The following is a 12,870-nucleotide window of genomic DNA, read 5'->3' on the forward strand; positions in this document are numbered from 1 at the left end:
CTCACAGCAAAGCGCTCTGCTACGTGAGGCACGTACAACGAGGACATGTTGCAGCTCAGACTAATTAGTAATCAGTGTGTTAGCTTCTGTTGAAATTTTGATGCCCAGCAACATAGCACTATGGGCATGTTTATAGACGCCCTGGGGGGGAGGGCGGGGCGATCAAGACAAATACTTAAAACTTCTCTCAAGCACAAGTCATTTAAAATTTCACATTAAGCCAGGCAGCCTTTTGAGTTCATTTTTGCATTTTCTGCCTAATTATCCAGCCTCACCATTGAAGATATAAAGATGTTTATGAAAATAGAGGTAACTTATGTAATCCCAAGGGAGGGGGGGTGGCTTCCAAAAATTCGTGGCAAAATAAAAAGAAAACCTAATGGCTGCTCTCTGACTTTCTGAAGCCCCCACATGTAGCCGGGCAAACTATGCTAAATAGTTGCTGGGGACCTCACACCCGCCCAGCCCTGGGGTCAGCAAGTCGATGTTGACTCCTAGGGACCAACCCTGGGGGACAGAGTAGAATGACCTGGCAGGGTTTCCAAGGCCGGATATCTTCATGTAAACAGACAACCTCATTTTCCCCCTGTGGGGCACCTCATGGGTTCAAACCGCCGACCTCTGGATTTGCAGCCACGTGTTTAACTGCTGCACCACCAGAGTCCTTTGGCCTTCAGAGACAGGTGTTTGACTCCCATCTTATGAGTGAGTGAGTGAGTGAGTGAGTGAGTGAGAGAGAGAGAACCAAAGTTCCAGAGGTTTCGGTCCTTCACTGCAGACACGCAGCCAGCACACAGAAGAGCCCACGATTACTCTCGGCACAGTTGCGTGTTCAGCCCGGGCTCTCTCCCATGTGTCCCTGAAGGTGTCCAGCATCTCCGGGAACCACTCAGACCACCTGGCCCTTTTGTCTCCGACTTGCCTTTTTAGCTTTCCGAACTTGCAGATGACGTCCAACCGAAGAAAGGCCTGCACACGTAGCAGTTCTGAGTGTGATGTCAGTTGTGTAAGGAACTGACACCTTGGTGGAGGCCAGGGACAAAGAAGCCATTCTGCTAGCACAGGGCCAAGAAGAAAACCTTCCCCACCATGTCCCAGGGCCCAGGTGTGGGAGAGAGCCCTGTGGCCGGGACCACTCACCACGTCGGCCTATCCCAGTATTAGCATGAACCTTTAGTCATGGATCTCACCTGTGCTTTCGCACCTTCCTCATCCCCCAGCAGATTTTAATAATAATTATTAATGCCACACAGCTGCTGCACAGTTGAACTCTGTAGACGAGACATGCTGGCGTGCATTCTCAGCGGTGGAGCATCCAGAGTAGACACTTCCAAGAAGTCCCCCATGGTTCATCATCAAAGCCCACTGGGCAGCCCCTCCTGCCCGCCCACCCAGTACCATCTCAGAGGTTACCCGTGAGAACGCCCCATCACCGGAATCAACTCCTTGCTTCAAATCACCCATTTATTTCTGCCCGAAGCTCTCAGCCAGTTGCCTCTGGTCTTAAAACGATCTTCTGCCCTTGGGTTCAGGTTCTCCCTTTCATGGCCGGCCATCCGCCCTCTCAGCTCCATGTGGCTCACACGGGGGAGACTGAGGAACGGGAAAAAGGGAGCATTCAAAGCTGACGTTGGGACTTGGATTCCACTCTATCTGGGCCAATTATCCTACCTCATAAATTAGAGCATCTTCTTGTTCCCAGCACAAAAGGGATGGGGCACAGGTCCTGCCCCCCATTATTCTAAATTCCGAGAAACTGTTTGCACAGCACTTGTTTTCTGTGTCCTTGGGCTGGGGGACACGTTTTCAGCCCACAGATTCCAAGGCACTTATTCTTAGAAGTGAGGCCCTGGCTGGAAAAGGTTGCTGGGCCTTGGTTTCATGGGGGAAGGGCTTATCTTTATGTCCATGGCTGCGTTCCTTTACTTTTTTCCCCAGGCAGCTGATGTCATAAAGTTAAACTCACGGCCATCAAGCTGATTCCAGTGCTGAGTGACCCCATGGGGCAGAGGAGAACTGCCCCCACGGGTTTCAAGGTGGTCACTCTTCTCGAGAGGAGAAAGCCTCGTCTTTCTCCCACGGAGCAGCTGGTGGTTTCGAGCTGCTGACCTTAAAGCTAGCAGCCCGACTTGAAACCCTCGACCACCAGGGCACCGCTGGCCACCGACTGGAACCCTTGAAAGTTGCCAGCGCTTGTTTTTCCTCTGAAATACCCATGTGCTGCCTGTCTTTCCTCCAGGTTGAATTTGAAGATGGGTCCCAGATAGTGATGAAGAGAGAGGAAATCTACTCCCTGGACGAAGAGCTGCCCAAGAGAGTCAAGGCTCGGCTAGTAAGTGCAGGCACATCCCCCTCTGTGGCCCTCCTGGTTACCCTCCCCTCCCCTGGGCTTCCCCAGCCCCACAAACTCAAACCTGCAGAATACAATCCTCAAATTAGGCAGGAAACCACCAGCCCTGTTCTTTGAATGTAGCCCAATGATACTTCTCCGTGTGACCTCTCTTGGCAGACAGACATGTGTGCCTTGCGGAGCAGGGTGAGAGGGGGACCTCCTTGGGGCTGCTTTCCCCTCTGAGGGTCTACGCTTCCGCCTTCCGATGGTTTTACTGGACCATCCAGGCCTCTCCCACTCCTGACCACGAAAAGACAAATAAACACGCACCGATACTCAAAACTGAGAGGGTTAAGGAATTTGGAACTGCATTGGGTTTATGTGATTGTATCATGACGTAGTTGGTGGACCCTGAAATGAAGTCCGTGTTACTCAATTAGGGTTCTCACCTTGACGGCTCTGGGAAGGGCTGTCGTTTGGTGCCCTTGAATGGGCTCCGACAGGACATTATAGATTTAGCATGAGTGACCTTGACTGGTGGCTTGACCTTCTGTGTGGGGGAGCTTTTGCTGCTGCTGCTACTGTCAGGTGCTGTAAAGCAGCTTCTGGCTCAGAGCGACCCCATGTCCTGAACACAGCTCAGTCCTGTGCGCTCCTCTGTGTTTGAGCCCATAGTTACCGCCGCTGTGGTTCGAACAGGGACATTTGGGGTGGGGGTGGGGGAATAGAAAACAGAACAAATTGTGTTTCTGAGCAGGCATTGCTGGTTGAGCTCAGGTTGTTTTGTGTTGAGACACTGACTACAGGTGATGTTGAGAACAAACCAACCAACCATGGGTATCCATCATTAATTCCTTTCCTGTCAGGTGGGATCCTAAGAACAGGTAGCCACTTCAGGTGTGAACTGCTCCTCCTTCACACCCGCATCCTGAAGAGGATGGTCATTCAAAGTCCAAGAGTCAAGGGAACCACGGTTGCAAGAGTGCTGCCACCTACCCAGTCAGAAATGCATCCTGTAAGAGCTAGCGGCAACGGACTAGGGGCTAATAAGAATATATAGCTCAAGGAGCATGAGGAAATCAAATATTTAATCACCGAGATGTGACCATGACCTAGAAAACCCAGGTCCCTGGTCAGTCTTCTAAGAACTGGAAATCTCTTGTATGTAACTTTCAAGCTGCTAAAGATGGTTGACTCCCATTCCATGTCCTTGCTGTCCAAGGACACGCTCTCTCTCTCTTCATCCTTGTTTAGAGGATGGGGAATGGAGTAGATGGTACCTCTCTCAGATCTTTGACCTCTCTAGGCCCCATATGGCTCAGGGGAGAAAGACGGGACTAGCTTGGTAAAGAGCTCCTGTAATGAGTCTCCAAAACCCACAGGGCATTTCTACCCTGCTCTACCCGTTCACTGTGAGTCAGCATCGACTCGGTGGCAGAGAGAAGGTAAAGGGGGTAGGCATCCTACCAGCTGGGCATTGTAGACCTCAACCGCCAGTGGTTGCATCAGCAGGCAGCTCTTTGCTGTACTCTGATCACCCGCTCTGTGATCACTGCTCTCTGATCACCCGCTCTGTGATTACTGCTCTCTGATCACCAGCCCTCTGTCCCCACAATACACGTGCCTGAAATTCCTGCATCATCACCCTCAGAGGTGACTTGATCTGAACACAGCTCCTGAGTCATCAAAGGGTCCATTTCTCTGAACAATGAAAACCAACGCTCCCCCTGCCCCACCCCCAACCCCCAAAGGGGAAAAAATCCATGTTTTAAACTCTGGAGAATTAAAAAAATGTTTGTTTGTTTTTTAATTAAAAATATATAAGCCACACACAGGTACTGTGAATGCAGTGTGTAATGCTGGACCGCTGTGCCTAATGGAAAGTCTCAACAGGAGCGGTCCCCAAATCTACCTGACCCCTTGGGGTCCTACTCACTCTCGGAGGTCCAGCCTCCCCAGCATGGTAAACCCATGTTGACTTCAGCCTGCTCTAGAGCCCACTGGCCTTTATTAGCTCCAAGGTTCCTAAACTTGGCCAATCATTGGAATGGCGGGGGCATCTGGTGACACTACTGGTCCCTCGGCTACGTTTGCAACTAAATGAAGCAGAATCTCTAGGGGGTGCCCTGTGTTTTCCACAGATTCCCAAACCCCTCCCCAAATAAAACCCAAACCACTGCTATGGAGTTGATGGTGACTTCAGTGACCCTACAGGGCAGGGAGGACTGACCTGTGGGTCCGGGACCACTCCTTACTGGAGTTGAAAGCGTGGAGAGTGGCTGCTGGTCAAGGTCGCTGACCATGCAGTTTGCAGCCCAGTGCGTGTCTCTGCCCCCCCCCCCATCCCCCAGGGCTTCTCGCAGATCCCCAGGGGATTCCAGTGATCAGCCCAGTTGGGGCCCTCAGGTTTAGCCTATGATGCTCCCCCTAACCCCGTCTCCTCTCTGAAACAAACCTAATGGGAAGAATCGCTGATGGAAGAGATGTGGTTTGTGACTGTTTTTCCTGCAGATTTCTTTTCTTTTGAGGGGGATTGGCAGGCCTCTGTGGGAGGCCTCCGTGTGTTAATGACTTCTGCTCACCCAGACACAAGCTTCGGAGGAGGGGACCATTTCCAAAGACTCAGCAGTCCACCTCAGCCTTTGTACTAGGCCCTTTCCCACTAACTTCAACAACAAAAAGGCCCCATTCCCTTTCACTGTCTGGAAAGATCACCATAGTAACTCTTTCTGAGGCTCCTGAGGCAGGGGTGCACCCTCCAGCACTTTGGTGGTGGCTCCAGGGCTGGTGCCCTGCCACTTGAGGAGCTCGAGCATGCCAACAAGTAGAAGGTCGCTCTGTGGAGTAGAAGAGTGACCAGACAGATGTTGACCTTGTTTTCTCCCCTGGTCAGGCCACATGGTGTCGGGAGGCTTGAGGGCAGCTTGGATCCCTGAGCAACCCTCCCCTGAAAACATGTCCAAAGTACATGAGACAGAGTCTCACCGCCCTTGCTTCCAAGGAACATCCTGGCTGTACTTCTTCCAAGGCAGATTTGTTTGTCCTTTGATTGTCCATGGTATTTCCAATATTCTAAGACTAGGGCACTGAAAGAACATTAGTGAGGGTGGCTCTGGGGAATACAGGTTGGGGCACAGCAACTGTTGTAGGGCTTTCAGAGAAGAAGGGAGCAGGCTGCACCCTGGCGCCAGGAGGGCTGAGGAGGAAAGGCTGGGCTCCAAGGCACAAAGGGGAGGGAAGCTAGGCAGGAGGGGTCCCAGGGCTGCCTAGGTTTCTGACGTGTGCTACTAATAGGACCGGGTGTCATTGGGGTGCCAGCAGAGGATACAAGGAGGACAGGCTCCTATGCAGCTTGGTATCGGTGAAGTGCGGGGGAGGCCCCCAAAATTGGATCAGATGTGATATGTGAAGGGGATAGTGCATTTGGAGTTCATTCCCCAGGTCAGACGGTTCATCAAGCTTTCTATTTAGAGGTTCAGAAAAGATTGCACAACAGTGTGCACCCCAAAAGGCCTGCTTTGTGGCAGATGGGGGACTGATTTTGCCACCTTGACAATGCACCTGCTCATGCAGGTATCTCAGTGCGCCAGTTTTTGGCAAACAAAACAGCAAGTCTCTCTTGCCCCATGTACCTAGCTCACCTGATCTTGTTCCGAACGACTTCTTTTTGTTTCCCCAAATGAAGAGGGACAGCGATTTGAGGATGTAGAAAAGGTGAAGAAAAATACAATGGAGGTGCTGTCAGCAGCATCTGTCATACAGATGAGTTTGAAAAATGTTTCCAAGAATGGGATTGCAGATTTGACAAATGTATTAAGTGTAATGGAGAGTACTTTGAAGGTGATAGGGTTGTTTTGTTAAAAAATTTCCATTTTGGGGGTATACCCCCTCTTATTTGTGAGAACAATCAGGCCAAGATGCTTGCTGGACATCAGTGTAGGTACAAGGGATCATGGACACAAGGGATCGTGGACACAAGGGATCGTGGACACAAGGGATCATGGGTCCAAGGGATCGTGGACCGGGCTGTAGGAGCTGTCGAGGCCAGGAGTGTTGGCATAAACATCCAGAGGAAAAGGCAAGGGCCAAATGCAGAACCCCGGCGATGTCTGCGGGAGTGGTAGGTTAGAAGGTAACCCCATGACAGAGCAGAAGTGAGCACATCAGTGGGGAGGGCACAGAGAAATCTTTGGGGAGCGTCTGCAGCAGGTGGGGGGTAGATCAGAAGTCAGGTCTGAGGTCTGAATAAAGGATCATGGGACTTGGCACTGAGGCCCTGATGAGACCACTTTGCTGGAAGTGGTGGAAGCCAGGCCCAGGTGGAGAGGGCTTGGGCTGCCTTCGAGATGGCTGCTGCCAGGTGGCTCAGAACCATGGCTGGGCAGGGTTGCAGGGAGAAGGGTCAGGAGACTTAAAAAAAATCATTTTATTGGGGGGCTCTTATAAATCTTATAACAATCCATCATTCAGTGGTATTGAGCACACTTGTACATCTGTTGTCATCAACATTTCTAAAAACAATTTCTTTGTACTTGAGCTCTTGGTATCAGCTTCTCTTTCAATCTGGTTTTGTTGTGTGGTGTGTGTGCGTGTTTGTGTGACTCCAGAGGGTGAGGATCTCAGATAAAGGGTGAGGGAAGTGGGGGGCACGAGTCCATGGGAATGGAGGGCAGGAGAGCCTCCAGGGGGAGCCCAGGACCCTGGCCTCTGCATCCGCCCCAGTCGTCTGGACCACACCTCCATCCAAGGCCCACCTTGGTCTGTACCTTGCTTTGGAAACGTAACCACCAGCTCTTTTTAGTCCACAGCCTCTGACATGCGATTCGAGGACACCTTTTGCACAGCCGACGCCATGCAAGGGCAGCAGAAGAGACAAAGGGTGCTGAACTCCAGGTTTAAGAACGAGTTCGTGGACGACCCCGGGTACCGCACGTTCCTGACGAGCTCTTTCCTGAAGTCCCAGAAGAGACAGTAGTTTCCAGCCCCTGCTGCCGTCCACGAAGCCCCTGGAAGAGGAGGTGGGGGTGGGGGTGGGGTGGGGGGAGACAGCCAGGGGGCTGCATGGTATGTGGGCATGGGGGTGGGGTGGGGTGTAGACCTGAGCGATTTTAGTTACCCAAGTCAGCGACCGCAGGTAGTACCCACTGGATTCTGCCATCCCAGGCCACCCTTCAGGTAAGCTCTCACTCAGCGAAACTGCCTTCTGTGATCCCAAAGAGTTTTCCTAAATGCGGGGAAGTCACAGGAAATCACTCACCGGAAAACAAAAACCACAGCCAGGCTTGGGCCAGGTCCCCCATGTAGCTCAGGGGGACACCCAGGCAGAAGCTACATGGCGATTCAACTCCCCCACCACCAGCCAACTGGAGCCACTTACCCAGGTGGGAGGATGGTCATTTATTTTCCACAGTCAGGGATGGACTCTCACGTACTTGTTTTCATAATAATAATAATTAATAGTAATAATAATAATAATAAAAGGCATTTTTTATCAAGCATTTTTAAGCCACACAAATGTCAGGACCGGCATGGCATGGCCCCGCGTGCCCCGGCATTCCTTGTACAGGATTTTTACACTTTTGTATACCTCCCTGCCCTGTTGATTGTGTCTGATGAGAACCAAGTGTGGGGCCATTGTGAAATGAATGGCTCCCGGCAAATAATTCTTATGAATTGTATGGGGATTTTATATATTTACAGAGGGAGATAGGTGGGTGGGGGCTCACGGCTTATTTTTAAATGCTTTTTTTCCTACAGCGCATATTCCGAGTAGATATTTATAAAATGATATGTTTCTTTCATGATGTGCTTGAAAAGAAAGAAAAATTGGAATTCACAAAAATAAACAAATAAATAATACGCTTTGATGGGTAGTTTTAGAGCTACTGTAATAGGATTTATTTTTCTCTTATAAAACCAGCCTAGAGATGTACTAGTGTTTAAAAATAAAGACCTGCATTTTCTCCAGACCTGCCTGCAGATTTGGTCCTTTGTCTTCCAGCAAACCAGTTTGGGGGTGGGGGAGTTGTTATCAAGGCAGAGGAGGGACTTCCTGGTGGCTCTGCTGGGGGGAGTGGGGGAGCGGGGGAGCGTGGGGCTGCTACCATGGGGTAGGTGGTTTACACCCACCAGTTGCTCCACAGGAGAAAGATCGGTTGGCTGCTCCGGTGAGGGCTCGCCACTTCAGAAACCATCTCGAAGGCTCCCATTGGGGAGCCTGCTCCGTGGCAGGGGGCTTTCTCCTTGGTCTGGTTTATAACCTGTGTGGATGCCGAGTGCCAAGCCTTTCCCCCTTGGCGTCATTGAGTGTGTCTGAACGCCAGCCTTTCGGATCACAGCCGAGTGGCTCTTCATTGTGTCCCCAGGTCACCTTTAAGACAGACTAGGCTCCCCCGCTCCTGCCACTCACGGACACAGGCCATCAGCACCTCCTGGAATAAACCCGGGGATCTGGGTTCTGAGCACCCCTCAGCACTTGGTAGCGGTCAGTCACGATTAGTATGCTTGGACCCATGGTGGTCGTGGTTAGGTGCCATTGAATTGGTCTCAGTTCTCAGTGAGCTCACGTCGAACAGGATGGAACGCTGCCCGGTCCCACTCTGTCCTCCTGATCGTTGGTCGGTTTGAGCCAGTTGTTGCAGCCACTGTGTCAGTCCATCTCTTTAAGACACTTCCTCTTTCCTGCTGACCCTGTTTTTACTAAGCACAATGCCCTTCTCCAGGGACTAGTCCCTCCCAACAACATGTGCAACATATGTGAAGCCAACTCCTGCCCTGAATGTTCAGCACCGCAAGATGCCGCCCCATCTTGCGCATTCGGGCGTGGGAGCCCCTGGTAAGCTTTTGCTTCAATCCAGCGCCAGGGGGCTTTGCCCCATTTTTGCTGGCCTACCATTTTACCAACCATGATGGCTTTTCTGGGGCTCAGTTTCACTCAAACAGATCACTGAGAGCCCCCCAACCCCTCTGCTCTGAAGGACAGGTGGAGTTAGGGATCACCCAAGGTCCTACACTCCTGCGTGACTGGTCTGGTGAGTGGATGGAAAGTCCTAGAACATAACAAGCCCAGGGTGGCTTACCCCAAGGACTCCTTGTTTTGCTCATGATTGGTGGGTGGCTGTGTGGACCACTGTTTGGACTAGCTCTCAAAACTGTCCCACGTGCTTCCTACCCTTTTGGGTAAGCCCAGTGACTCACCAAAAAACTCACTGCCATCGAGAGTCGGTGTTGACTCCAAGCGAGCCTATACTAGAAGGCAGGGTAGAACTGCCCCTGAGAGTGTTTGAGATGGTTCTCTCTATGGGAGTGCAGATCCTTGTCTTTCTCCTACAGAGCGGTTAGTGGTTCTGAACTGCTGACGTTGTCAATCACAGCCCACTTCATTACCACTAAGCCACTAGCCCAGGTGCCTGTTCCTGGCTGTGGCAGAGGCCAAAGTGAGCAAGCCCAGTCTTCCAGGCACATGCCCACCCTTGGCAACATCTTATGGTTCAAAGAAAGTGCCATAGCAAACTCTAGAGCCAAGGCCGAGGGAGGGAGGAAAAGACTCACAGGGGACTGGCAGAGAGAGCCGCAGTCGAACTCCATGCCCTAGGCGGCTGACTGAAGACTCCTTGGCCAGAATGCCTCATGGCTGAACGCAGCCGGGCAGGAGTGGACTGAGAACGAACAAGCATTGCACATTCTCCCCTAGTACGGTCATCTGTCTTAGTAAGGGGCTGAGCTTAAATCGTCTCGAGTTTGGCTGGAAATGACCTGTGGGCTCAGTGAAATGCCAGCAAAGTAGGCTTGCATAAGGCATTAAGAGGACTCAATCGAAATAGGCCCACTCGTCCTGTACAAGTTGACTTGTCAGTGAGATTTCTGATTGGCTTCCGGGGAAGAAAATATGCAGTCGCCTCTGTCCTCTCAATACAGCTGTGGGTGTGTTTTTTTTATGGTCTCCCTTCACTGTCATGCCGATAACCCAGGACAGCCGTCAGTGGCCTTCGCCAACAAGAGCTGGCCACCGCTGCACTCTCAGTGGACAAAGCACGTCGCTGTCACTCAGTGTTCCTCATAGAGGGTTGTTGGCTTCACCATGCACACCAGGAAGGCCTTTTTACTTACTCCATGACACCTCAGTTGTCTTTTTAATTTCTCTGCATTATGCTAACTGCCGTTTTAGTGTGCATGCATCCCACAAAATCAGCCCAAGTCCCTCTTGGTATTTCAAAGGAGGGGGGAAAAATTGCCTCGCTGTGGCAATTCTAATGTAATTCTAATGGCAAACCCTGTCTCCAAAGGCTGGAGAACGGCCCCACACATTTCACCCATTTTCATTCTTTGATGTGCGAGGAGGGTGTGTGGTCCCGGCCAGTTTGTTTTGTTGGGGGCGGCTTCTTCATGTTTTTGTTCAACTTGGTAGGAATTAGGAAGCAGCAGCACTCACCAAAATATCACATAGTCTTTCAAATCATTTTAAATACTGCTCCCGGGTTATGGACTATGAAAATCTAGAAATGGGGAGGAACAAATGGAGTCTATGAGAAGTGAAATAATTTGTAATGACTCTTCTATGTTAGTGTCAGAAGCTCCCTTCAAAGGGTTGGCTGGGGCCATGCAAAAAAAGGTGTGAGACGAATGTGCGGATTGGTTGGTTTCACCAGTCTGCCGGGTATGGATGGAGCCATTTGAGAAGCAGAAACGGAGGGAAATTGTGTTTGTCTGGGTAGACTAGAGAAATAAATTCATAAACACGCTTAGGTGTATAAGAAAGAGATTTAGATACAAGAATAACTTAGCACTGAGAAAACATCCGAGCCCAGTCCAGGTCAAGTCCATAAGTCTGATATTAGCCCATATGTTTGACACCAATCTATAAAGTCCTCTTCAGGCTCACGAAACACATGCAATGATGATGAAAGCAGAAGATCATAGGTCAGTGGGTGGGAAGTCCGTGGGTCCAGTGGCGGCGTTGTAAGCATCTTAGCACTGGTAGGGGTCTCCATGTGGCCACTCCAGGTTCAAGGGCTGCATCAGGGTAGGTCCATGTGGCATCTCTTCAGGGATGTCTTGAATGAAGTCAGCCTCATCAGTTGCAATGTCTTCTAGGATTGGCAGAGAGAGAGACTGTCACCAGCCTCCAAGAAGGAAGTACCAGATTCCCAGAATTCTCAGGAGAAAGCCATGCCCACACAGAAGTCTCATTGGCTTTCTCCAGATTGATAGCCCAGACTCCACGCCTATACTCTTAATCCTTAAATTGACACCAGATTAGGTGACTACCACAGAAATGTACCCCTGCCACCAGTGAAAAGCCACCAACAGAGCACATGCATGGTCTCTGGATGAAGTCGTGGTGGTGGCAAAGGACTCAAGGCTAAAGCTCCGACTGAGACCAGGAGACAGTGCAGAGCAGCTGCACTAAAACCATAAGATAAAAGCGTGGGCTTCTTGGCCCAAGGAAAGAGTCAAGGTGAAAGCCGCCAGGCAGGAGGCTGGCTAGCAGAGGAAGGTGACTTTGTAGGCATTGGTCTACCATAAAAGAGTTTCAGAACCCATGAGCAGCTTAGAGATCAGTGGACCATGTGGTGAGAGGCTGAGGACCACAGAGATATGTGCCTGCTAGAATGGCTGGAAAGATGCTGGGGGCTAAAGAACTGCATCCTTAATGGTTTCGGAGCCTGACCTGTAGTTACGTGTAACTTTCCTAATAAACACCCGCAATCTTGAATGTTGACTAAGTTCTGTGTGGCCATGGAAACAGTATAGGCGGAGAAGTAGCGTGTCATGGGAGGAATGGTTGGTTTTAGAATAGGGTGGAGGGTGGAGGCGTGGCATGTCTGACCTCTGTCAATCCTTGGGCAGACGTGGAGTTGGATTCTCCTCCTCTGTGTTACCCACGGGGGCTCAGACTTGGCGCCTATGCCATTTCTTCAGAGTCCTTCTGTGGTGCAAGTGGTTGGGAGACATTCTCAAGGTTGGAAGTTCAAGTCAACCCAGAGACATTTTGGAAAATAGGCCTGAAAAATCAGTCAGTGAGAACCCAACACAGCACTGCTCAACTCTGACACACGTAGGGCCGCCATGACTCAGTGTCAGTCTGATGCCACTGACTTTTTAATAGAAATGAATGGCTCTGCTGCCTGTCCCTGTCCCCATCAGCTGTGGAACAAGGCACTGATGCACATGTTCTTGCAACTGCCCTGAGGGCTTATGAATAGTCATTGGGAAGAATCTCTGCTGCAAGATAACATTGTGCTTTATTTCTGCCTGTAAGTAAAGGAGATCTGAAATGGAGCAGTCTTCGTTTCGGAGATAAATCAGGCCCATAAACTTGAAGTTAACCAGAAATCCAACGGCATTCTCATTACAAGGAGTAATTGGTTCGTTGTGAGGCTCAGTGGTGCCACGAACTCTTCTGAGAATCCCATTGTCCGTCACTGGGAGCATTACCCATTTTCTCATGTAGCTTGCCAAGGAGTTGCGTAACCCTGACCCATGATGGCCACCCTTTCAGACCTGGGAAGGCTGGAACTTTCCAGAAAGTGGGAGGC

The 12,870-nt window shown here is 50.7% G+C and overlaps 1 protein-coding gene across 2 annotated transcripts in view; it reads left to right on the forward strand.

Annotated features, from left to right (window-relative positions):
• The window catches only part of KDM4C (lysine demethylase 4C), a 213,606-nt gene extending 206,262 nt beyond the window's left edge, over window positions 1-7,344 (forward strand). For both annotated transcript variants that reach the window (XM_075559906.1, XM_075559905.1), the window contains exons 21-22: window positions 2,240-2,332; window positions 7,134-7,344. In XM_075559906.1, coding sequence (XP_075416021.1) covers window positions 2,240-2,332; window positions 7,134-7,307 — 267 coding nt within the window. In that variant the 3' untranslated portion in view covers window positions 7,308-7,344. The remainder of the gene's footprint in view (window positions 1-2,239; window positions 2,333-7,133) is intronic.
• Window positions 7,345-12,870: the final 5,526 nt, after the last annotated feature.

The sequence above is a fragment of the Tenrec ecaudatus genome, chromosome 10, assembly GCF_050624435.1.
Source record: "Tenrec ecaudatus isolate mTenEca1 chromosome 10, mTenEca1.hap1, whole genome shotgun sequence".
Lineage (NCBI taxonomy): Eukaryota > Metazoa > Chordata > Mammalia > Afrosoricida > Tenrecidae > Tenrec > Tenrec ecaudatus.